The sequence below is a fragment of the Phaethon aethereus genome (assembly GCF_964289735.1).
Source record: "Phaethon aethereus genome assembly, chromosome: 4".
Taxonomy (NCBI): domain Eukaryota; kingdom Metazoa; phylum Chordata; class Aves; order Phaethontiformes; family Phaethontidae; genus Phaethon; species Phaethon aethereus.
Genome location: NC_138578.1, coordinates 23,273,573 through 23,299,570, shown reverse-complemented (window position 1 = coordinate 23,299,570; position 25,998 = coordinate 23,273,573). Strand labels below are relative to the sequence as shown.

The following is a 25,998-nucleotide window of genomic DNA, read 5'->3' as shown; positions in this document are numbered from 1 at the left end:
GAATTTCCCTACTACAACAGCAAGAATCTGTCTATTAGATTATACAAAAAGTCATTTAGAGTATGCATGCTGTGAGGACTGAGATGAAAGGAAACACCAACCCCTTGTGAGAGACAGTATGAGAGACAGTTCCTTCCAGAAAAGGGTTAAGCAACTCTGCAAAGCAGATCTTGCTACCCCTGCTCACATGGAGGGTAAGTGGAGAGCACTTGGTGTGCAGAGAGGACTTCAGCTCTGAACAGGGCAGTCCTTGCGGAGGAGCCCTAGGTGAGGCTCAGCACGCTATTTTTTGTGCTTGCTTTGTTAATAAATCTAAAGGAGACTTTGGGCTTTGCATGCAACATGGACTTTATTTATAGAGCAGGTCAGGGAAGGCTCCTGCTCACAAAGTCGATAGTGGAAAATGGCACTGCTGTACACAATAACATCACGCCAGGGACCTGAGTGTGCAGAATGCTGAGTTTGTTGACTCTAATCAGAATTTCTGCTTTGTCTTCCAACCTTTAGCCACATAATGACTATGTTTCACAAGAGGAAAACTGGGACGGAAAATAGTAGCCAACAGGATAGGGCATAAATGGGTTTCCTTGTGGACCATCAGGATCCATCCAAGTCACACCCAGACAAGACAGCATTTGCAATGCCTTCTCTGGCAATTACAGCTTCACTTCCCTGTTTAAATGTTTTATCCAGCAATGATTTTGCAGCTCCATGAAGCGTTCCTGATTAGATTTTCAACACTGTTACACATGAGGTCTCTAGTACGGAACAGTTTCCACACGAAGAATGTGAGAATCGCCATTCAGCAGTTTTCAGTGCACATTTTGAAGGAAAATAGAAAGAGAAAAATCTTATTTTATAAAATAAGGAATTTTAAAGTGCTTGAAAATTCTTTAAAATCAAGATTTTTAAAAAAAGATCTTTAAAATATTTTTTTCCCCATGTGTGCTTTTAAGCAAACGCGTAGAAATGAAACTTCATTAAGATTAAAAAATTAACAACTCCTAGCACCACACACATTCAGGAACTGTAAGCCAAAATTAAAATCTTTTATAGCACCATCATAGGCTATTGCCCTGCAGTTTTAGGGAAAACAAAAGAGGAGCAGAGAGAGTTTTCAACTCGTCTGAGATTAATTCCATGTATTAGAGTTGGAGATGGGAAAGATGGGTGGGATATCCAACAGCCTATAAAAAACCTTCAGTTCATGTCAGACAAAGTCCTGTACTGGAAATTTTAAAGAGAGAAGAGGGAAAAGGAGAGGAAAGAGATATGTTATAACCAAACTAATTTAAATAGGAAGAATGTTGAGTATATCTATTAGTTTTTCTAAAAGTAATATCCAGCAGATAGAGGAATGGAGAGGGAGGTCTCATACCTATGGAATAGAAATGCAGTCTGTAGCACCAATGTCACACTGTAAGGCCAAGACTCTATTTCCTTCCAGGCAATAGAAATCCAACACAAGAGAGTAGGGCATTAGCAAGAGCAAAACAGGAATGATCAAAAACCTTGCATGTCTTGTCCTCCCTACACCTTACATTGCAACACTCCTAACTGAAGTATAAAACATTTAGATGCAACTGGTCCAAGCAATCTCCATAATCATGGAGAGCTTGCCTTCCCATAGGATGCTATATGGCAAGCCACGGCATCCCTTGCAGCAGGATCACCAGTATTGGTGAGTTCAGTATTATGCAGAGAACCCAAAAAGAAGTGAAAGAAATGATGGGACACAGACAAAGGGCAATCAGATCCTATTTGGTTACCCTATTTCTATGTCTTTTAACTTATATGATTCCAGTTCTTTAAAAGCAATTTACTGTGAGAAGTGCAGAACAGCTTACATCTTCTACACTTACCATCAAAGATGCATGGGCCTGCAATCAATCGGCTTTTTATTATTTTATTTGGTCAGCTTGCTTAAAGACAATGAAATCCTAACATCAATATATGTGGTAAAATTCTACCCCAAGTAAATAGACACAGGATTTGTAAATTTTGCTCCATTAGCAGTGAAACAGTCAAGGATTAGCTCTTCTGGATAAAAAGAGAGTATGTCCAAAAATCCTAAGTAACGATGACTTCACACTAAATGGAAAAGATTTTTTTTAAATCTATTATTTCGCTCATGAGGTTCACCTGCCAAGCTTGCTATTTTTCTCACTCATCCTTTTACAATTATTCAGTTGCCTGAGCAGCCAGGAATAGTGCAGGCAGTACTCAATGTCCACTGCATAGCACCTTTAGCAGGAAAACCATCAAATAAGGCTGCATTAATCATCTCTTGCATACTAAAACTTATGGAGACATGAGTGGGTTTTTAAAAACACTTAACTACTTCTGCATGCCTAGCCCAAAGCATTCGGACCTTTTAGTTCAATTGCATGCTGCAGGTACACACAATGGACTATTTATATGTCCAGCAATTGCTTGGTATCAAATTTTTTTAAGTCCAGATCAATTTGGTTTGGGATCTGGCAGACCACGAATTTTGAAAAGCTTTTCCACTAGGTACTGGAATACTAAGGAAGCTCTGCCTCTGCACAAGCATGAAAGATCAGGCATCTCCCAGAGAAACTAAAATAAATTTTGTTTGTATTTAAGCTAAAAGGATGGCTGAAAGGTTGAAGCAAGCAGTGCTGAAATTATGTTTTCTGCTCCATCCCCATTTCAAGACACGCAAATACTTGCCCAAATGGCCCAGCAGGAGCATGCACTGGTCCAAAATTCAGGCCCACATATCGCAGTGTTTCCCAACTAGAAAGACAAGTGCGTAAAGCCAGAGTTTTCTTTGCCTGTTGTCCAGAGCATCACCCAGTTTGCCATGCTTTTTTACAGAGCTGCCACATGTCACCACAGAAACATCTCTGCTGCAGCACTAGGTGAAGAGACACTGGGATGCTGCTATATTTTAATTAACATATGAAAGAATTTCTGTTTTTTCAAATAAAATGCGTTTTAGAGCAAGACATATTTGCATATTTTTTTCTTTATATGAAATTAACAAGCCACGTACATAATAAAACTTAAAATCAAAGGAAAAAACTTGTAACTTTCATTTTTTACTGAGATACCTCCAGTTCAACATTTCTGTAGCACATTGCTCTTTATATCTTTAACTCCTATGCTTTTATAGACCAAAACCAATCATTGCTATTTTGCCTGAAATAAAACCTGCAGGCTGCGAAAAGAAGGCTCTAATTGACTTATTTTGTTTTATGATGAACTGTGTCCCCAAATTCCTTACACAATAAATTGAATTTTCAAACTGATGTTTATCATATGTGCAATTGTTTCCAGAAATGAATTTTTCAAACACTGATACTGGACAGACCACTCTGGTAAAGAGCTTGTCTGATGTTTTCAAAACTAATGGTTGCAGTAAAAATGTCGGTCTGAAGAGGAAGTAACAATTTTGGCTTCTATTGCTAATTTCATGCATTTCAGAATTGTATTAGGACATTCATTTATGGCCAGCATTTATCAGGAGTCTTATAGCTGTAGGTCAGAGCAATTATTATGTGTATTTAGAAGCATGTCCATCATTTCTGTGTATGAATTTTCTTGTAGGTTAAGAATAGTTCTACTATAGTTCTTAGTTTTGATTAGTCTCCAATAAAAGTGTATTTCTCCTTATTTTTAGATCTATTACACATACACAATTCATTCTGGGAACTTCTGAAATTCAGCATGGCAGGCTGTGCTTAGAAACAGAAGTTGTTCTCAGTTTGATGCTTTCTTACTGATCATTAACTACCACACAGCTGGCAATGAAATCAACCCCTCAATTGTCTTTTAAATGCAATAAACACATAACCGGGTCGTATTATTGCTGTGAATCATCTTTAGCCACTTTTACATCATGTAATTTAATATCCATCTGTAGAAGAGCTGACACTACCACTCTACTCTCGTTCAATATTGGAAAATTTAATTGGCTACCTATTTGACTTCAGGCAAACAGTGATATAAACCAGACAAACTCTCGCCTCTTGACCCTATTGATTGACCAAAGTAAAACACACCATTGGTAGCACAAAAGCTGTATGAGCATTAAGTTAGGATAATTCTGCATTTCTGGGAGTGAACAGATTTTGGGACTCTCTGCTGGTGTGATGAGAAAAACTTAAAAAAAAAACAGTCCAAGTTGACCGATTAATAGTAAATCCAAAGCTCTACAAGCCAATAGCCTCCCAGAGCCTCGTCTTCCAGGAAAGCCTCTGCTCCAAAAAGGCAAGGTCAACTGCAAAGAACAGCATATGGATTTAAGAGGCTGAACCTTGTAAAGCCACAGTCACAGCTGTGTAGGTATATTTATGATAGAGTAAGCAGGTATACAAGAAATTAAGTAGAAAGAGAAAAGAAGGGAGAAGAAAAGTGAGTTTTCAATAAAACCTTCCTGAATTCAGGCAGAGGGAAAGGCAAGTGATAAATAAAGTCTCTGCAGATAGCTTGCATCTCTACACTGTTTAATGGTATTCATACACCTAATTTCCATGGACTGTGATATCACAAGAAAGACAGCAAATCTTGGGTACCTGGGGATCCTTCCCACACATCTTGATTTGCAATGAGTTTGTCAACGTGCTCAGATTTATGCAGCCTGCACACTGAATGGCAAAGATAAACGACTTCAAATTAAACACAGTAGCTCAGTGTTGGACCAAAAGCATCATGGGAGGATGATCACAAGTGGGAGAGAAGGAGATACATCTCTTGTGCATCTTCAAGCAGCAAGATCTGGGTAGCAGAAGGTGCACTGCTTGCCAAGGTGTCCATAGGTATCTAAGTCTGCCTCTTCTTACCCTGAGTCTAGAGAAAAATCCTTTAGGCCTTGCATGACTCTTAGCATACTCTCGCAGAGGATCAGGCAGGACCTGTAGAACTTCAAATCCTACCTCAAAAAATAGGCTTTTACATTAGATTCTCTCTACATCCAGATCTGACCAACGGCACGATACAAGGAGTTTGTCCCACTGTTAGCAAAGAGCACTGCAGAATTCCTCTAATTTATTCTGATAAAAGTGAAATTAAATGGATTTTTTCCCCATTAAAATAAATATCAAAAGTAGCATTTAAGAAACATCTTGGTTAACTTTGAGCTAGGGTTAAGTAGAGCTTTGTTTTGATTTATTTGTTTTCTTTGCCTGAAGAGAGGGCTGTGTAAATGCTGCACTGTTAAGGGAAAGAAGTTCAAACTTTACATAAGGGCTTTTTGCCCAGTGTCTCTTGGCATGCTTCCTTGGGTTTTAGATTGCTTTGTATGGTGAAGCATTACAGAATAAGATAACACAGTGTTATCTAGGCACTAAGGAAGGGCTTTGCGCTAAAGAAATTGAGCCAGAATTTCTTTTCAAGGAGAGCAGAGAGTGCATTTGAATAGGCACTAAATTCAGCAGGGGAATAACTAATATGATTGGTTTTAAAGACACAGAAATGAATATTTTGCTGTGTTATGAATGTTAAGTGTGAATTTTAACAGAAATTAATATTTTGCTGTGTTATGAATGTTAAGTATGAATTTTAAAAGGCCAGAAAAAGAACATACATGCTTTCTACTCCCAGTTTCAGCCAAGACACTAGAGCAATTTCATAAATCAGAAAGTAAACAAATGATTGTGATTTTATTTTTGAATGGCTACTATCACAAAATACCTTTGGCTCATTTCTTCTGGCAGTATGTGCCTTAATGATGTATTTTGCATCATAGCCAGCAAACGTTTTTGCAGCATATTTTATAAAAGCAATGAAGATTTGTAACTGCCTGTTCTCCACCAAAATAAGCACCGATCCTGCAGATGCTTACAGTTTATCTGTTTCCAGATAAGGCATGTGCATAGACTTTTATGTCTGTAGGAAAAATAGGCACATGCTCAGAGAATGTAGTCTCTGAGATTGTTGGTCCAGTTTCTGAGGACTGCTGGGCTGCAGTCATCTGAATGCAAATGAATTACAGCATTGCGATCATCTGGATTGCTCTTCAAGAGCCAGGATTTTATTCTGCAACAAACTTTCACCTGCTGTATTTAGAGCAATAATTTTATTTCTAAAAGAAAGCAATGAGACAGATGTAGATTGAAAGGAAAACTGGCTTGAAAGGAAAACTAGCTTATTGAAGTAATGCACAGTATTTTCTGCAAGGTTAGGCATCTGACGAAGCACCCATCAAGATCATCATGATGCTTCCTGGGCTTAGGTTACCAGCCAACCCCTTGCAGTAATATTGTAGAAACTTCTTGAAACTTCAGGTAAGAAGTTTTGCAGAACTTCCCTGCCCTAAGGCCCCTCAGGAAAGGCTGATCAATACTTGCACTGCAAACACAGATCTTACCCTTGCCCAGACAGGTGCAGCTCCCACCAAGCTGAGAAAGAGCAGGATCCTCTTACACTGGAATTGATGTTTGCTCAGTTTTCCATCATGCAGTATTTCATGGTCTTCATTTTTGGGTTATTAAAATAGGATGCTATCCAACAAGTAGAGGGGAAGAAGGGGTCAGGGAATTGGTTCCCATCTCAGAAGTGGCAGCTAAAGTTGCTGAGCAACATGTGTTTCTCATTTGAAACGTATCACTCATTCTTAAAAACAATAACACATACCATCTGTTGTAGCCATTCATAACTGATAAGATTTGGGCCAAGTTTGACTGTGGAAACTCATTTCAACATGAGTATCATTGTGCAGATGAAAAAGTGTTGCAAAGCAATTCATTGGAGCTTTCCTTGTCATACATTATAGCCAATGATGGCCAACCGTCTCCAGGCACACACATGGCACTCTGGAAGCCCCATTTATCAAGTCATTGTAAAGCGTCAGCATCTTCCCATGGTAAAAATAGTTCGATAATTTGTCACTCTTTCCCTCAAACAGTTAATAAACAAACTGCAAGATGTTTGTAGGCTGTGTCAACAGAGCTATTAAGATGCAAGAATACACAAGGCTTATTTTAGAATAGAATAAAGTATTTTCAGTTGGAAGAGACCTACAACAATCATCTAACTCAAACCACCTGACCAATTCAGGGCTGACCAAGAGCTAAAGCATGTTATTAAGGGCATTGTCCAAATGCTTCTCAAACACTGACAGGCTTGGGGCACCGACTGCTTTTCTAAGAAGCCTGTTCCAGTGTTTGCCCACCCTCTCTGTAAAGAAACGCCTCCTAAAGTCCACTCTGATCCTCCTTTGGTGCAGCTTTGAACCATTCCCATGCATTCTGTCACTGGTACCAGGGAGAAGAGCTCAGCACTTGCCTTTCCACTTCCCCTCCTCAGGAAGCTGTAGAGGGCAATGAAGTCACCTCTCAGCCCCCTTTTCTCCAAACTAGACAAACCCAAGGTCCTCAGCAACGCCTCATAGGACATGCCTTCCAGCCCTTTGCCCTCCTCTGGACGCATTTGAGTACCTTAACATCCTTCTTAAATTGTGAGGTCCAGAACTGCACGCAGTATTCAAGGTGAGGCCTCACTAACACTGAACACAGTGGGATAATCACCTCTTTTGACAGGCTAGTTATACTGTGTTTTGATGCACCCCAGGATGTGGTTTACCCTCTTGACTGCTAGGGCACGCTGCTGACTCATATTGAGCTTGCTGTCAACCAGCACCCCCAGATCCCTTTCTGCAGGGCTGCTCTCCAGCCACTCATCTCCCAATTTATACTTGTGCCTGGCATTACTCTGTCCTAGGTGCAGAATCCAAAATTTATTCCTGTTAAATTTCACCCCATTAATCATTGACCGATGCTCCAATCTATTATAGAATCATAGAATGGTTTTGGTTGGAAGGGACCTTCAAAGGTCAGCTAGTCCAGTCTCCCTGCAATGAACAGGGACATCTTCAACTAGACCAGTTTGCTCAGAGCCCCGTCCAACCTCACCTTGAATGGTTCCAGGGATGGGGCATCTACCACCGCTCTGGGCAACTTTGTGCCAGTGTTTCACCACCCACACTGTGAAAAATGTCCTCCTTATAACTGATCTGAATCTACCCTCTTTTAGTTTAAAACCATCACCCGTTGTACTATTGCAACAGGCCATGTTAAAATGTCTGTCCCCATCTTTCTTATAAGCCTGCTTTTAAGTACTGTGAGGCTGCTACAAGGTCTCCCCAGAGCCTTCTCTTCTCCAAGCTGAACAACCTCAGCTCCCTCAGCCTTTCCTCACAGGAGAGGTGTTCCATCCCTCTGATCATCTTTGCGGCCTTCCTCTGCACCTGCTCCAACAGGTCCATGTCTTTCCTGTGCTGAGGGCTCCAGAGCTGGGCGCAGTAGTGCAGGTGGGGTCTCACCAGAGAGGAGTAGAGGGGCAGAATCACCTCCCTCGACCTGTTGGCCGCACTGCTTTGGATGCAGCCCAGGATACGGCTGGACTTCTGGGCTGTAGGCACACATTGCCAGCTCATGTCCACCTTTTCATCCACCAGTACTCCAAAGTCCTTCTCAGCAGGGCTGCTCTCAATCCCTTCATCCCCCAGCCTGGATTGATACTGGGGGTTGCCCCAACCCAGGTGCAGGACCCTGCACTTGGCCTTCTTGAACCTCATGAGGCTCACACAGGCCCATTCATCAAGCTTGTCCAGGTCTCTGGATGGCATCTTGTTCCTCAGGTGTGTCAACTGCACCACTCAGCTTGGTGTCATTTATCTGTCATCTATCTAGATCCCTCTGCAAGACATCTTGTCCCTCATGAGAGTCAACAGCACCTCCCAGTTTGGTATCTTCAGCAAACTTGCTAATGGTGCATAGTACCCAGTATAATCTTCGCCATAATTTTTCCAGGAACTGAGGTTACACTAACAGGTTCATAGTTCCCTAGGTCTTCCCTCGCATCCTTTTTGTAGATTTGGAGTAACACTGACTAGCTTCCAGTCAGTGGGAACCTCCCCAGATTCCTACAACCTGATGATCAAGATGGGTCCTGCCACAACATCCACTAGCTCCTTCAGTACTCTGGGATGAATCCCATCAGGCCCCAAGGACTTGTGAACATTCAGCTGACAGTTGGTCTCTCACAATTTCAGTGTCCACAACTGGAAAGTCACTGCTCCCCCACTTGTGGTCCTCTTGACTCAGGGGACTAGGCAGCCCAAGATTAAAGATTGAGGCAGAAAAAAAGCATTGGATGCCTCCACGTTTTCTTCATACCTATTAGTCAGATGACCATCTTCAACAAGTATTGGTCCAATGTTTTCTTTAGACCTCCTCTTGCTATTAACACACTTTAAAAAGCCCTGTTTGTTATCTGACACAACACTGGCATAAGTTTCAACCCTAACTGAGCTTTGGCCTTTCATGTCTTCTTCCTGCATATACAAACCACAGGTCTGTAACTATCCTTGTGTCAAGGAAAAATCTGAATGATTGTTTTGTGTACTCTAGAGGTGTTTTGAGACTTTGACAGCCATTTAATTTTGTCTCTGAGAAGAGACAGGAAGATGGAGTTGTCCTTTTTGAGAAATGCCTTTCCTTTGCACTGGAATTATCTCTCCCTATTATCATCACTGCACCACAAATTTCTCCACTCACAAATCTGAAGGCCCAGACTCACTCTGTTTAATAACCAAGGCTGGCCTTGTTTAACCACTGATTTTAATACTGCCCAATTTCACTCCGTGCATCCAAATTCCCTCCAAGTCAACAAGAAAACACCCAGGTGTTTCAGTGGGCTCCCATCAAAAGCATGTGCTCAAAGACAACTACTATACCTTTATTGAACATGTTAAAGAAACCCAAAACAACAGAAACAGAAAAAAAAACCTCCAAAACTTAAGACATTCATTTAACTTAAGCATGATAATTGAACCAGGACATCTTTTTAATGGATTCTATTTGAAACACTGACTCTTTGTTTTAAAAGTACCAGCCGCAGAACGTAGATTTGTCACTTTATGATAATTACTAATAACCCCCCCACCAGAGTCATCTGGAACATATTTAATTATTGACTTCATTGAAAATGTACACAGCACATGCTCACTCTTCGCTCTTTAAAGAGCGACTCTTTAAATGCACAACAGCCCATTTGTTCCTTCTTTGAAAACCCAGCCTCAGCACATAAAGTGACCCCCAAATTAGGCTTCTGTTATTTGTGTATAGCATATATAAAATGTAAACATGCAAGCTGACATTCATCAGGCATTTAAGCACATGCCTAGGTATAAGCATCCCAGTGGTCTCAACGGGAAAAGTCCTAGTGAAACCAGGGTTAGAACTGTGCCTCATACAAACATTCAGATAGGTTTAGTGGCAGATTTATTCCTGTGTTACAGCTCGTGCCGCTGCATCTCACCTCCCAGTCTGTATCAGGGCTGGCGCAGGTGTGCCCGGACGTAACGCAGGCACTCCCTGCACATGCACCCTCCATGTCAAACCTCTGGCAGTACTTGGATACCACCACATTTTCCCTGCTACATTTTAATAACTGATGCCTCCGTATTTTCAGCTCTATACTGAGTATCAACTAGCAGTCTTTCCTTTTCCAGACACTGCCAACCTGAGTATAAATACCCAAAGCAGCAACAGGATACAACTGCAATTATACTTGAAGCAGGACTAATTTCAGCCTATGATAAGAAAAAGACCACCAGTAGCGATATAGTGTAACTTTAGACCGAAGAGAGCCACTAGCCACTCCCGCCCGCTCTCCCAAGCGAGGCTAGAATATCAAAGAAGTAATTTATCTTACAATTTCAAGGTTTTGTGCCAAATCTTACCAATAAAAAATATCTCCAACATCACCTATGCATTGTTTCCTGATTTTTCTTCTCCTTAGGGTCAAATTTTCAAACCTGAGTCTGCATTTACTACGCGAACTTAACATTCTTCCCATCCTTTCAGTTTTGCCACAGAAACATGGAACCGTCTCTTAAGGTCGCATTCAGAATAGCACTTAAATGCACGATTTGTTGTTTTAAATAGTAACATAGGTGGAATGACTCCAGAGTGTTTCATATACAGACATTAAAGGCAGATTTCCAGGGAAGCTTAGCTTTCATTAGGGCATCTAAACATAATGGGCTCATTTGCAAAATCCCACATGGTGCAATAGCTCCTGTTCTGTTTAACAGAACCATTATTTTGTAAATCTGAACATCTGATGTTTTAGAAGCTTTCAGGTGCATGACTGCGCATCTGTGTGGTCCCGCAAACCTTCGCAAGAGCTTAAATTGAAAAATGTGCAATTATTAATTTTTAAAGCAGAAAGGACAAAGGCCCAATGCTGCCTCTCCTGGGATAAAAAGGAAGGACTAGGCTGGATTACGCAGCAATGTGCTAGCCTCAGCCTCTGCTGAACTAGCATGTGCTCTCCAGCAAAAGACAAGACAATAGTTTCACCCATAGACACTGTTCAACACACACAAGAGAGAGAAAAAAAACAGAGAGTTAATGAGGTGCTGCTGAATAATACCTTCATAGAAGCAGAGAGAGAAACCAGGTAGATGTCATCTGCAAGGTAAATTAAAATTATATATCTCTGAGGATTATCAGTGAAAATTGAGATCTGGAAGGGAATTTGCTTTTGATATTGGAAGGGATAAATATCCAGTGTAAATCCTTTTATGTGAGCCTGTAGAGCGTAACAGAGAAATTAAAGATAAATAAGATTAAGGCATTTTTTAAAACTACGTTAGACATATTTAAGTTACCCATGGAGGGGAAAAAGATTCTGAAGGAGGAGATTAGTTTAGACCCTCAGCAGTACATTCACCTGGGAAATCAACTGGAATAAATCTTTGCTAATATGAATTTGTTGTCGCCCCCAGCTCCCCCAAAACCACTTAAGAACATTTCTGCATAGCCTGCCACTCATCAGGTAAATGACATGCCATGTCATTGTTTTTGTGAAGTTTGGGATAGGAAACCTGTAGGCATAAATTGATTTTTTTTTTTTTTTTTTTTTTTAATTGCAAAAGGATGCCCTGGGGAGGGCCCCTTTGCCTCAGCCTCCCACAAATCCTCCTCCCATTTAATTCCTCTTGGAAACAGACACAGAAGCTAATCAAAATCAAATGCTACACAGTCTGTGTTTCTGTCTCCTTTGCCAGAGTTTGAGGTACATACAACTACTGCGGTTTCATGCAGGCATATATTGTTATTAAAAGTCGACTGAAAATGTTGTTAGCAAGGAAAGTGGAGGAAATGAGTAAAAAACTAATACATTCAGATCCATTTGGCTCTCTTCCTGGGAGCCCTTTTAATATAAAGAAACTCAACGAAGTTGTATTTTTAGATCTAGAAAGATGCATTTTCGTATTTTACACACTAAAGGGATTTGCCTTAATACACTCAAATTTCCCTCTCCCTCCTCCTCCCTCATGTGCTAGAAGAAACGAACTTCAATCCTCAACTTAAACACTAGATACACATATTCTGTTCCCCCCATTGGCCAGAATAAAAACCAATGAAAGTATTTCATTTCTTTTGTGGATTTATAATAACACCTGGCAAGGATGGTCTTAATCTCCTTACACTGCTTGCATCAATGAAAGAAACCTTTGCAGTACTTCTTGGGAGAGAAATGAAAGGATAATAGGAATAAAATCCAGAAATATAAATATTATCTCCATGAAGATCTGTTATGAAATGTATAAAATCCATATTAATGTCTCTGGAGGGTGCTTGGCATAATGGCACAATTTAGACAACAGGTTATCAAAAATGGAAGGAAATATATTCCTCTTAACGATGGCATAATTATTCAGAGACAATAGGGAAGTATGGGGTTGTGTTTAGACAGCAAATTGGTGACAAATATCTATAGGTAGACCTGTCAGAGATGAAAAATATAGGTTGGTACAAACAACCTAAAGCAAGTGGCTTCTTCCCATTGGTACTCCAGACAAGCATGTTTGCAGGGGTCAGGCTGCCATACTTTGTCAAGATCTTTGTTAAGCAAACATAAATTTATTTCAGACATTAGAAAGATGCTCTGCTATTTGGATGTGGAACCATCAGCTGCCCAGGTGGGGGGATTATGGTTTATTAATATATTGAGGAATTCAGAATTTCATTCTTCTTTCTGCCCAGCATTGGTTACAATTTCCATTTTAGCTGAGACAATATCAGTTATTTACCATGCTACAAATGGGTGTGACAAAGATTAATTTCTTGAAAAAAACTAATTGCTTCAGATAGCCTCAGGTTACTGGGAATCTGACCCAAAGTTTGCTGACACTGAAAGAAAGTTTCCCTGTGATTTAATGACCTTTGATTCAGACTCAAAGGCTGAAGGCATTCAGGCAAAAGATTGGAAGATTTTAAGCAACTTTTAGTTTAAATGGCTAAACCCAAACCAACGATATACACTTTCTCACTAAAAATTCAGCTGCTGTGAGACAAGATTGGAAAGGAGAAAAAGGTGCACTGAAGTCACACAAGGAATTAAGTTACTCCCTTGTATTCATAATCTTCATAAAATGAGATAAGTTATACTACTCATCACAGTTTTCCACCTTCAGCTTCCATAATAAACCAGTTACAGAGGCCCTAGGGAGAACTAACTGGGCTCTACATTAAGAAAAACATCAAATGTGAGAAACACATAACATAGCTACAGTAAGGTCTTTGATTTATTTAAGGTTTGGATGTCCACACAGCAAATTTGTGAGCATGAGGTGATGGTGGGGATAGAGATGTGAATTTTGCCTCTCTTGCTCTACCACAGAAACCCCTTTATATTCTCTAAAGAAAGAAAGAAACCTTCTCCCAGCTGTACTTGCTTAAAAAAAAAAAGAATTAAAAAAATCAATATTAAACTACTGTCATGCTTTCCATGCTCCCCCACATTCCCTTCAGTCTGTTTGTGAATTTTACTCTTGCAAACTTGTCACCAGTACCCATTTAACTTTCCACCTACTTATTTATTAATTGGAGGGGAAAAAATTAATCTTCTCCTTAATTACATCTATCACCAGAACACCCAAACTTTCACACCAGAAGAATTGTGCCATTCCTGCTGTTTTTCTCACCTATGTTCATCATGTCCAACACCTCTAAAAGATGCTCAGTGTTTCCCAAATGAATGGAAAAGGAAACTCCGAATTTTGCATCAAAAAAAAAGAGAAGTAAATAAAAAGACATCTTTCTCGCCCTAAGACTTGGCATTCAGACCACGGGTGTTTAATTTGTACCTCGTGTAGCCCAACACACTGTGTCATTCAGACGCCTGTCAGTAGAGCACGCTGCTGGCTGCTCCGCTTGTAGTAACCCATCATGTAATGGGTCCAGCCTTCAGTTAAGAAAAGCCATTTTGTAGTGTTGCAAAAAAGTATTTTTCTTTGGAGTGAAAAATGAAAAGTCTGAAGATAATCAAATTCTTATAATACGACTGAGAAAAATGAGTGTACAGGGGTGTAGGGCATCCTTCTGTTTACTTGTGAGCAAATTAAACTCTTCCCCTGCCACCTCCTGCAACACTTTGATTTTCACTGTGCTTGAGTGCAAGATCTTCAACAACTATGAAGCTTGTAGATGTCCAGCTTAAATGTAAGACCTCATTTTAAGGCTTACCTCACTTCTGTGATTAATTAGGAGAGCAATTTTAAAATATGATGGTCAGAGAAGTGATTCTCAAACATTCATGTGACTGAAGTTACACTTACTCACTGCTATGACTCTTCCGTAACAACCTGTTCAGCTGGTAAGCTACCAAGTTATTTTTCTAAGTGGTATGAATACATGTCCATCAAATTATGTCCTTACTGCCTTTGACAGCAACCGTGCAATAAAACACCCCATGATCAGCTGACAAATTCATAAGGTGCTCAGGCTGTAACAGACTCCAATTCTTTTTCCCTGCAGCATTTCAGATCTAACACAATTAAGCAGAAGCACTGTGGTGACTTTTCTGATAAAGATAGCATGTGCAACTCAAAAATACATGGGACCATAACCTGTTGTGTGTGCAGACACAATTTTCAGAACCAATGCATGGTATAAAGACTGAATGCATCAGTGAATACAGGCATTTCAATATTTTAAGCCTGGGACTGGGGAGTGGTGAGCTAGTTCAGGAGGGAATCAGCTAAACACTCAGAAAAGAGAAAAGAGAAAAGATAATAAAAGATGGCTTTTCACACAAGGGCTCATAGTGGCACAAGTGGGAGTCATGAAGTGTCCCACAACCAAGAGGAAAGGACCAAGATGACAGGAACCAGCAGGAGCTAGCTTTTCACACGAGCATGGCAGAAATTATAGATGGAGTGGGTAATGGTGGCCTTCATATTATGGAGATTGCCTAATATTTAACTAACTGCTCCTCACAAGAAAAAATATAGTGTTCCTGCTGACAGCAGACCTTTAAACCAGTATGTAGTACAGGCACACACACTTGAAATCACCTTGTTCCTTTAATTTAAAGCAAACTCAGCTCTGATTCAAAAATGAACCATGTTGTCATATATTTCACCATACCTCACAAAAAATGCCCTTTTTTTTGTCATCTCAGGTTACGTTCAAGTTTTCAAACACCTTTGTTTCCCTAAGCTCTCAGCACTCAGTTTTCCTCCCCTTCTTGAAAAACATGCACGCACCTACGCTCAGCCTCCAGGTTTGCAAAGCCCCGTAATATCAGGTTATTTTAATTAAGGGTGCTTTCCAAGTGGCTGTTGTATAGGTGCACTCCTCCCACAAACACCAATAGGGGAAGTAACACGTCCTTTGTTTCTGCATCGGTGATAAAGAACCAACAAGCAAAGCTGGGAATTTCAGCAAATACAGAAAAGGGGGGTTTTGGCCACAATGTCCAGGAAATTGTATGCCTTGGAAGAAAGGCAATGTGTCAGTGGGATACAAAGTATTTCTTTGCTCAGAAATAATCATAATGGGTAGTTAGGTCTCATGTGGTTTTTTTGTTTCTTTTGTTTTGTTTTAATTTATTGTTCCTAGCCCATATACACAAATAATTTATTTAACTAAATAACATAAAGGATGCCTGGCTTCAGAGGGGAATTCACTCATTACTGACCAAAGTGTCAACAGCTAGGTTTAACCTCTTGGGAATGCGTGCCATTTTCACCAGTGGGACTCAGGGGACCGAGTTCTCTTGGGAAAAGAAAAAAATATCAAAAACCCAGAGCAAAGGAAAACTGCAGAAGCCTCAAGTCCATTTGTTTAACAAAACACAGCCGTTGCTTTTGGTGGGCAAACACTGGTTCTCAACGGATAGGGAAGGCGGCAAGAAAACGCAGACAGGGAAAGCTTGGAGGCCACATAATGGTCTTACAGCACTCCAGAAATAATTAAGGACCGTATTCTTGGGAAAAGCAGTCTCATTAAATTGTTTTCAGAATGCAATTTTCTCACAGCTTCTCCCCCATCTTTCCCTTTCCACCAGCAATCTTGGAGCAATGAAAATATCAGTTTGCTTTCTAGTGCTTATATTCTCTTAAAAATGTCATTATTCAATTATTTGTCTATTGACCTAACGTCCAGTGGAGCAGATATTGTGAGCCTTCATTTAATGTTTTTAAATGCACTTCAGTCCACTTGTGATACAATAAAACTTTATTGAATTCTGTTCCCACATCACACTTACCATCCCTCACTTTTATTGATATGTGAGCCCATCTACTCTTCTGTCAGCAATGAAAGGAATATTTCTAGCAAAGAAATGACCTTTCCTTCCATCAATACAGCAATTGGAAAATGTGATTTCAGGTTCCACATTTAAAAAGAAAAAAGTCTTAAGAAAAGAAATGATGACCTATGCTCAAGTGCTGTTTTCCTTCCCCTTGTTAGCATTAAAGAAACAGGAAAATCTCTGTAAACAACAAAGGTATTTAGTGCCTTCATATCATTTGTTAGCTTATTTACTCAGAAAAACAGAAAGGAAGGGTGATTCATCCTTCCTCAGAAGCCACGAACATTTTTCACTTGCAGGAAACAGCCCTTTCAATAGATCTCCTAATATTAAGAGCTGGTGCAAGACTTGCTGCCTGGGTGTGAGGCAAGTTACCACCACAGTGGGATAAGTCACGCCTGAGGCACACATCTCGCTCCCTCCTGCTGCTGCCATCCTTTCCATCAATGGAGCAACGGGCTTGTCCTTGTTGCATCTCCACCTTTTTTTCCACTTTGCCCAGCTCTATACCTTAAATTTTCAAAGTCTCTATTAAAACCCAGACTGTTTCTGAAGGACAACAGTGCACAAGTTACTCTGTGAACTCCAAGACCTAGAACCTAGGAGAATTGAGAGCTCAGGAAAAACTGAGGGTAAATTTGACTCAGCTAGCTAAATCCCCTTTCCAACACCATGTTGGATCTTCAGGAGCCTGAACAGTTGTCTCTAGGGGGAAAAGAACAGAAAAAACTCTCCAAAATACCTCCACGCTTTCAACTCACACCTTTTCAAAAACTGAAATAAAATCTACATGCAGACAATCTCTAAGTTTCGGTCAAAGCCAGTAGGAGATAGTTGCTCACACATTGGAAAACCTCTCCCTGTTCTGACTTGGGTGTCATCCACAAACGGCAGCACTGCTGCTGTGGTCCATAAAGCACGTGTGCTCAGGAGAGCGAATGGAAGGCTTATCGGCCTTGAGTAGGTTGTTCTTTCTCTTCATCCATCTCAGAAATACATGCAGGACTACTAAAACATGGATGGTTTGAGCTGTAAAGCATTACACACACACAAAGGCTGTATTTGCATAGGGAAAACCAACACGTTGGTTTGGATTTATCAGATTATCAATAGAAAATCTGGCTGCTTACAATGACAACTAGCTCAGCAGCTCTCCCACCAGCACTGGTCTTGCAAAATTGGACTTTCTTGCTTGTCACCAGTCTCATGTACAGCACTGGATAAACTGCTCGTCTGCTTTCTATGGTGGCTCATGAGTAAAATGGGAAGTCCCTTAGCACATCACAAAGATGAAATAAAAAAAATTACACTCCTAGATGTACTGGCACCATGACAACAGGACTGTACAAGCACCAGAAGAAGATGCTCTGCAATGACAGTGTTGACCTAACTTGACAAAACCACCTCCACTACTGCTCTTCCCATTACCCATTTAACACTGCTGCATAAAGGGAGAAGGGGACAGGGAATGGATGCACCAGGAAACAGCAATGGCAACAGAGTAATGGATCAAAGGGACCCTTGCAAAGTGAGGTTTCTCATACTTACACACAGCATAACACAGCCTAAAATGCTGTTTCAGACATCTCTCCACAACATGTCATGTGTTCATAGCTGTGGCAATAGCAAACTGCAGGTCTGCAGTAGTACATATTTAAGAGAAAACCACGGAAAAGTTCTCTTGGTCATTAATGATTAAAAGAAAGTTCAGTTTAAGAAAATTGGAGTAGTATTTTCAGTATTTTGGAAGAAAAGGGGTAGTATTTAAAGCAGGTATCAGAGAAATGAACACCACATGCCAAGGCCTGCTTGGAGGAAGACAGAATTGATTTGGTGACTGTTTCTGATACCCGAAAAATAGGACAATTGATGCCACTGAAGCCTGTCAAATTATGCCTGGTATCTTTTCACCCACTGAAATCACCTGCTTTTCGTTGTCAGAAGGCAGCAAGAAAAGTCCAGAGGTCCTTGTAATGACGGTTCATTTTTGTAGACAGCATCTGCCATCACATAAACTGACTACAGGATCAGGAAAATGAAGAGAGGATTGGGCTATCTGCATAATCATCTGTTGTCTTCCCCACATGTTGAGAGTAACTGCAGCATCATGAAACTCTCCTTGTCAGGGGTATCCCTAGTGAACGCACAGGACATTTAAAAATATATGAGCTACTAGAGTTAGAAGTGGTTTGTTTTTCCCCTCCTGAGAAGAAAGAGGGATGCTTTCCTCTTGATATAAGTTAGTGGTGGAAAAGCTAAAAATAAATAAGTAAATAAATAAATAAAGAAAAATCTCAAGAGGAGTGGCCTACCCAATAGAGTTTTAAATCTTCCATAGTTTTAATCTGAGGGAGTGTATACACTAGCACTATATTGAGCATAAGTGCCTAAAAGTCAGTCCTAACAACATCTGTTAAACTGATGTTAAACTGAGACTCCTGAACACTGCTCTCTTGAGACGCATGCACACTCCCCTCTGCTGCCGAGCCAGCGCTTGGCTAAAGTGTCTCTCTCCATCCATAAGGAATAATTCAAAACCATAAGGAGTAACCCATCCAACCAGACAAAGCAAGCTGGAATTGCATGCAAGTACAAGTGGCTGCTGAAATATTAATTCCTTTGTTATGCAACTGCTGTGTTTCTTTAGGAGACAGCCGTATGGCAGACGTGACCATTCACGAAGGACTCAGTGCATGACACCAGTCAAGCAAATGCCAGCGGCTCAGGAATGGTTTTCCCCAGCACTCCTCCAGTGGTGAGCAACGCCAGGGAGCCTGTAGAGCCCACTCCCCTCCTCCAGTGAAGCATCATGCAAGGTGATGATGCTAGACATGCTAGGTGTGGGCAGTAATGCTAAGAAAGCTGGACCTGAAAAGACTTGGGTAAACAGCCCAAATTTAGCTAGAGGGGCTGAAGCGCATGGGCTCGGTGACAAGAACCCAAGGGGACAAACTGACCCACAGCAAATGGCAGAGGCATCACCAAGGGCATCAAGGGGGAAACATTTCAATCATCAGATGTAGCTTTGGTCCAACTATACCCTTGCTGACCTCCTTGTCCAGTGCTGACACCTTCCCCATTGCTTGGATGGCTTTCACTTGTGAGGCACTCCTGGGGCTCTGGCAAGGAACATCTGCAAAGTCAAGCTGACCATTTTCAGAGGGAAGAAATGGAGACTGTAACAAAGCCAGGCAGAGACTGAGGTACGAAAAGAACAGAAAGGAGCCCAAGGTTTCCCACTCCATGTCTACAGATGAAGGGACACAGTTGAGCTGAATGCAACCAACTTTCCTGGTGCTACACTGAATAACAATGCATGAAGATTTAACCCAAAATTTGCTAGGCAATGCAGAACAACGAGCCCAGGAGATTGGATTCTATTTTACAACGTTCTTGCCCCTCATTCCCCTTACCCCCCCAACTCTACTCGCAGAGGCACTATATTTGATTCATAAACAAATGGAGGAAACAGCCATCAAAGCTACTAACTTAATTGCAAAGGCAGCATGGCTTGTTGTGGTGGTTGTTTTTTTCCCCACATTCAGATCATTAAAACATACTCAATCCCTACTGTATGTTTGGTACTGAGCAACCTCTCACAAGAGTTATTTTACATCTTGTACATAGGGCTGATTAACACCTCGGGGCATAATATTCACATATTACCTTTCTCACAAGGCACCACTATTCCTCTTTGTTTTATATGCAACAAAGGCTACGGAGGGGTACTAGGTAATGACTATTCCTTTACCAGCCCCGTCTCAGGAGGGAACAGCATACCTCATGCAAATCACAAAAAGAAATACAACCTGCTATGATAAGTACAAACCAACCCGCCTTGCCCTCCCCATGCACAGAATGGAATAACTCCAAACTGGTAATTTTTGCCCTATGAGCTCACTAGGGCAAATACTAAGCCCCTCATGTCACTCTTTCTATGGGTTTAATAGCTCACCCCATAAAAAAATATTCCATCACCACATTTAGAAGCTTCACATTTTTGTTTAGAAAAGTCAATTATGGACATGCTGAACCCCCTGCCAGCAGAGACAGAGTCCCTCAGCAGAGAGGGTCCCCTTTGCTCAGAGAGGTGGTCTTAGCCACATCCCTCACCTTGCAGTTTCACAAGGAAAACCTCACACAGACTTTCCATCCACCTCGCAGGCAGGCAGCCACCTCCTGCATGAGGGACAGGGACCACTCAATGGATTGTAAGTTCTTGCTTCTCCTCCGGACAGCGTGCCTGTCGTTTCTCAGCCACATTTGCTCTCCTACAGCTCATGCTTGAGGCAATGAAGAAGATACTCTTCGTCCTTGCACCAAATCCTGGGTTTCCGCAAATTGGAATCTCCTGCTGCTCTCTCAATACAACTCTGTGGCTTGAAAGCATCCATTACCATACCTGCTTTATTGTTTTGAGAGGTGTGCTATGAGCTTTGGCCTACTCAAACTTAAAACCTAGAAATAGTGCTGTTATTCTCCGCTCAGCTCTTTATGACTGCTAATAAAAAATGTACTCCTAGTATTACTGTTTTTACTTCTTTTTTGAGGGATGCCATTTTTGACAGTAGGACCATAACTGTGTCTCACAAATTTTCTACATGTATTGGGTTTGTGTGGCCAGGTTTTGGTAGTGACGGGGGGGGTGCTTCAGGGGTGGCTTCTGTGAGAAGTTGCTAGAAGCTTCCCCTGTGTCAAATAGAGCCAATGCCAGCTGGCTCCAAGATGGACCTGCTGCTGGCCAAGGCGAAGCCTATCAGCAATGGTGGTAGCACTTCTGGGATAACATATTTAAGAAGGGGGGAAAAAAAACAACTGTGCAACTGCAGCCGGAGAGAGAAGTGAGAACATGTGAGAGCAACAATTCTGCAGACACCAAGGTCAGTGGAGAAGGAGGGGGAGGAGGTTCTCCAGGCACCAGAGCAGAGATTCCCCTGCAGTCCATGGTGAAGACCATGGTGAGGCAGGCTGTCCCCCTGCAGCCCATGGAGCTCCACGGTGGAGCAGATCCCCACCTGCAGCCCATGGAGGACCCCACGCTGGAGCAGGTGGATGCCTGAAGGAGGCTGTGACCCCATGGGAAGCCCACACTGGAGCAGGCTCCTGGCAGCACCTGTGGACTCATGGAGAGAGAGGAGCCCTCACTGGAGCAGGTTTGCTGGCAGGACTTGTGACCCCATGGGGGACCCACGCTGGAGCAGTCTGTTCCTGAAGGACTGTACCCCATGAAAGGGACCCATGCTAGAGCAGTTTGTGAAGAAGTGCAGCCTGTGGAAAGGACTCATGTTGGAGAAGTTCGTGGAGGGCTGTCTCCCATGGGAGGGACCCCATGCTGGAGCAGGGGAAGACTGTGAGGAGTCCTCCTGCTGTGGAGGAAGGAGCGGCAGAGACAATGTGTGATGAACTGACCTCAATCCCCACTTCCCATCTCCCTGTGCCAATGGCGGGGAGCACGTAGGGAAAATCGGGAGTGAAGTTGAGCCTGGGAAGAAGGGAGGGGTGGGGGGAAGGTGTTTTTAAGATTTGTGTTTAGTTCTCATTACCCTACTCTGATTTGATTGGTAATAAATTAAATTAATTTTCCCCAAGTTGAGTCTGTTTTGCCCGTGACAGTGATTGCTGAATGATCTCTCCCTGTCCTTATTTCGACCCACGAGCTTTTTGTTATATTTGCTCTTCCCTGTCCAGCTGAGAATGGGAGCAGCTTGGGTGGGCACCTGGCATCCAGCCAGGGTCAACCCACCACAACAGAGAAAGCAAATTCTGAGGTACACTTAACTTTTTGTAGCTCTGACATTTTCCATTTGGCGCATATTGCTGTAATCCCAAATGACTGTCTTTGTACCCTCAAAAATTCAGGCTAAATAGCTTGCCTGTAATTTGCCCTCATAACTTTGCAAGCTTAGGAATTCGTATTTTCTACCATAAAACATCAAATTTCCCAAAACATTAGCTTTCTACTTCCTCAGCGATACAATACTGTATTTAAGGCACTTATCAAATGTCACCAATTACATGGATGTAGGTCGGTCAAAGCGCACTGCTATACAATTACAAGCATGAAACTCTGGAAAGAGACCCTAAAAGCTAGCAATAATGTTTCATTCTTCTGGTCTGCTTTCACTCATGGGGCTTCCCAAGTGTTTTCCAAAAGGTGATATGTCACTGTTACACTGAACAACAACAATGTGGGGCACTATTACGGTATTTTTAGGGTATTTTAGGGCATTTTTAACCTAAGCACAAATCTTGCAGAGCGGACAATTTTTCTTATCAGCTCAGTCTCATATGACGTACACGGTTTGTCACTGAGGATTTACTTGCCCTCGGGCAACAAGAGACAAGCTCAAGACTGGCCCAGTCTCCATAATAAATCAGATCTCTATTAAAGAAACAAATGCAAATATATCAAGACACATACTGTAAGGGACACATTCGTACTGCACTTCCAGGTACTTGTATGTCCCAGGGCAAGGGTCTGGAAACACATCAGGGCCAGCCACAACTGCACATTGGGTACGATTACTGCATCTGAAAAACAAGAAAAGAGAGAGTCAGAAAACAGTCCAGACAGAAGGACAGGTCAGGAGCTTGAGCAGCCCCTCCAGTGTCAACAGGATTGAAGATGCAGAAGCCAGGACTTCAGCATCAGCTGGGGAAGTTTGCCAGAAAGCGCGCAAAGGCTGATGGCAAACACCGGTGTCTTCATCAGCTCATTGCCAAAAGAGAAGAGGTATGGTGGCACAACCCCTTCTCCTCTAAGCAGCTGTTACAGCACTAGGAGGTATATCTTTAAAACCAAATTGAGAGGAAGATTTAAAAAAAAATTATTACAGGTACGTGATTCTGTACTTCTTGAAACCCAAACTCCATCATAGTGACCTCAACTAACCTTGAATACCAGCATCCCCCACCAAATGAAATGCAAAGACTAAACCAACAACATTTGTGGAAAAAATAATCATTGTATATTTCATAGCAGGCATAAGAAATATTTTTTACAAAATATTTATAAAGTGTTCCCACAAAAACAGTCATTTTGAATAATGCTGTTTAATGCAAAGCAAAAACTAGAAACAGCAACACTTGAGTGAAAAAAAAAAATCACCAAATAAGCTGTCTAAACTCCAAAATATTAGTTTTTCATACACGGCCAACACACTTGCATTACTTATAAATGGCTAAGTTTTATTCAATCATTCTGCCCAGCGAAATGTGTCTCCTGAGATGATTTTTTTTTTTCAACGGTGAGAACAATGTTCACTTCAGATCTTGCCGTACAACCGCACAGAGAAAGAAGTGACTCTGCTCACTGCAGTAAGCATCTTTCAGGTTAAGAGCACACACACATACAGAGGTTGGGCCCTGTGAGATGCTCTCCTTCTGGCACATATGACTCATGTTCATGGGTGACTGATTGTGCACATGTGGAAACCCACATTTACCTCTGCTTTCATGGTACAAGCACCTCTATATACAAGTTCTGTGTATTTTGGGGATGCAACAGCCTTTAACAAACAGTGATTCTATCTGCTTGTTTCTTTCAAGGGAAAAAAAAAAGAGAGAAAGAGAGAGAGAGAGAAAGATTATTAATCTTTTATTTTTATGCCTTTGCACGCCAGAAAGAGACCTCCTATGGGCTAGACCACTGCATTTACTTTCTCTGAGATGCTGCCGCCTCTGATGTGACATGGGACCCCTGACCATCCTGCTCTTCTGGCAGAAGCCGTGACATCCAGTGCAGAACTCATTTAGGTCTGCAGTGGAAATGCATCATGTTTACCTGAGGCCATAGTTTGTCAGCCTTAATGAGGATTTTATTTGAGCCCATAAATTAAAATTGATTTATTAGTGACTGCCTTAAGCTCCATAATTTCTTTAATTTTATGGAAAGATTAATAAGAGCTGATACGCTTGCTCATTGGGCTGTTTTGCTGGATAATAATAAGAATCCAGAGGGCTGGGATGTTCTCGTGTTTTCTAGCTGAAAGATGATAGTTATCACAGCAAGTGACTAGTTTTATCATATACACAGAAAAACAATTTTATTAACAAGAAGGATAACTTTGTTGTCTTCCCCCTTGCTACTTATAGACAGGTGGCTTGGCTGGAATATCACAGGTAGCTTGGACCATGCAAGTGGGCAGTCTTCCAGGAGAAGCTTTGAACATCATCCAAAACTTCACTTTCAACAAAAATCCTTTACTGGGCTCAATGTGCCTTTCAAAAAGCAGTTGCACTGGCCTAATCAATAGTTTCTCTGGATGTAGGGACAGCTCTGGCCACGTTACATAGAATAAGAGCAATGGATCAAAGAGAAGCTTCAAAATCACAAGTCAGGATCCAAAATTATGAGGAATTGGAAGTGGAAGGAGGAACAGACACACCTAGGATCCATCTGCATGTTTTCTTTCTTTCTGTCTGTAAGGAAGCATTTGCTTTGAATGGCCAAGTGTTTCCTTGCAGCCATTTCTTTTTTATGCAAGAACTTGGACACAAAAAACAGAAGCAAAAGCATGCAACCTAGAAAGCTCCAGGTTTATAACCAATATTTCAAAACTTGGTTTAGAAGCTGAAGGCTGTGAACACCAGCTTTAACTTCCCCAAATACATGCTGCCTTCTAGAACATCACCAAAGAGAGTAAAAGCACCATGATACAAGGGGCTGAGTGAGGAACACGGGATGTTCCTGTATGGGCTTTCCCCCCCCAACTCTAGCAAGTCCTGAAGTCCCCTTGCATGTCCCTGGATCAAGGGATGGCAAAGCACTGAGTCTACCCAGCACAGAAAATCAAAAGAAGGTGAGATCAAATTGTCAGTGCCACCTTGGGGGGGAAACAACAAAAAACCAAATGAAAAACTCCCAAATAAAAGCTCAAATACTATGCGGTGTCAGTACCTCACAAACTTTGGAAAAAAGGGCTTATACAAAAAACACACACCAAAACCAGAAAAACTCAACCTCCTCTCTTTTTCACACTCATTTCACATGGGCAGCAAAACTGTGTCTGGCACTTGGCATTTCAAGTTTCCTTTTATCACCCCAGGGTGAAACATGCAGGTTCCCATTGCAGCACACTTAAGGGATGAGGACAATTAGGACTAAAAACCTTAGGAAAAAAACCCTAATACCTGTTCAACCAACTATTACTGTCAAACATCAGGCTACAAAAATTTTAAGGGGAGAAAGAGGTAAAAAACACTCATCATTAAAGCTCTGGTTGCTGTGCCCTTGCTCATACTTTTTCCTGCTTTTACAACAGCTTCTTGGTTCCTTCAGTTTTGTCATATTTCTTCCCAGAGAGATTAAAGGCCCAGGTGACACTAAGTGACACAGAAAAAGAGATGTGCAAAAGAAGATGCATCTGTAGCCTTAAAAAGAGAGGGGGAAAAAAACCATGTAAACATGCCTTACATTAC

General features: G+C 41.5%; 1 protein-coding gene across 13 annotated transcripts in view; it reads right to left on the bottom strand.

Moving 5' to 3' along the window:
• Positions 1 to 25,998, bottom strand: part of ADGRL3 (adhesion G protein-coupled receptor L3) — a gene marked incomplete at its 3' end in the record, with an annotated part of 334,909 nt that overhangs the window by 197,727 nt on the left and 111,184 nt on the right. For all 13 annotated transcript variants that reach the window (XM_081999397.1, XM_081999403.1, XM_081999404.1 and 10 more), the window contains one exon: positions 23,000 to 23,109. In XM_081999397.1, coding sequence (XP_081855523.1) covers positions 23,000 to 23,109 — 110 coding nt within the window. The remainder of the gene's footprint in view (positions 1 to 22,999; positions 23,110 to 25,998) is intronic.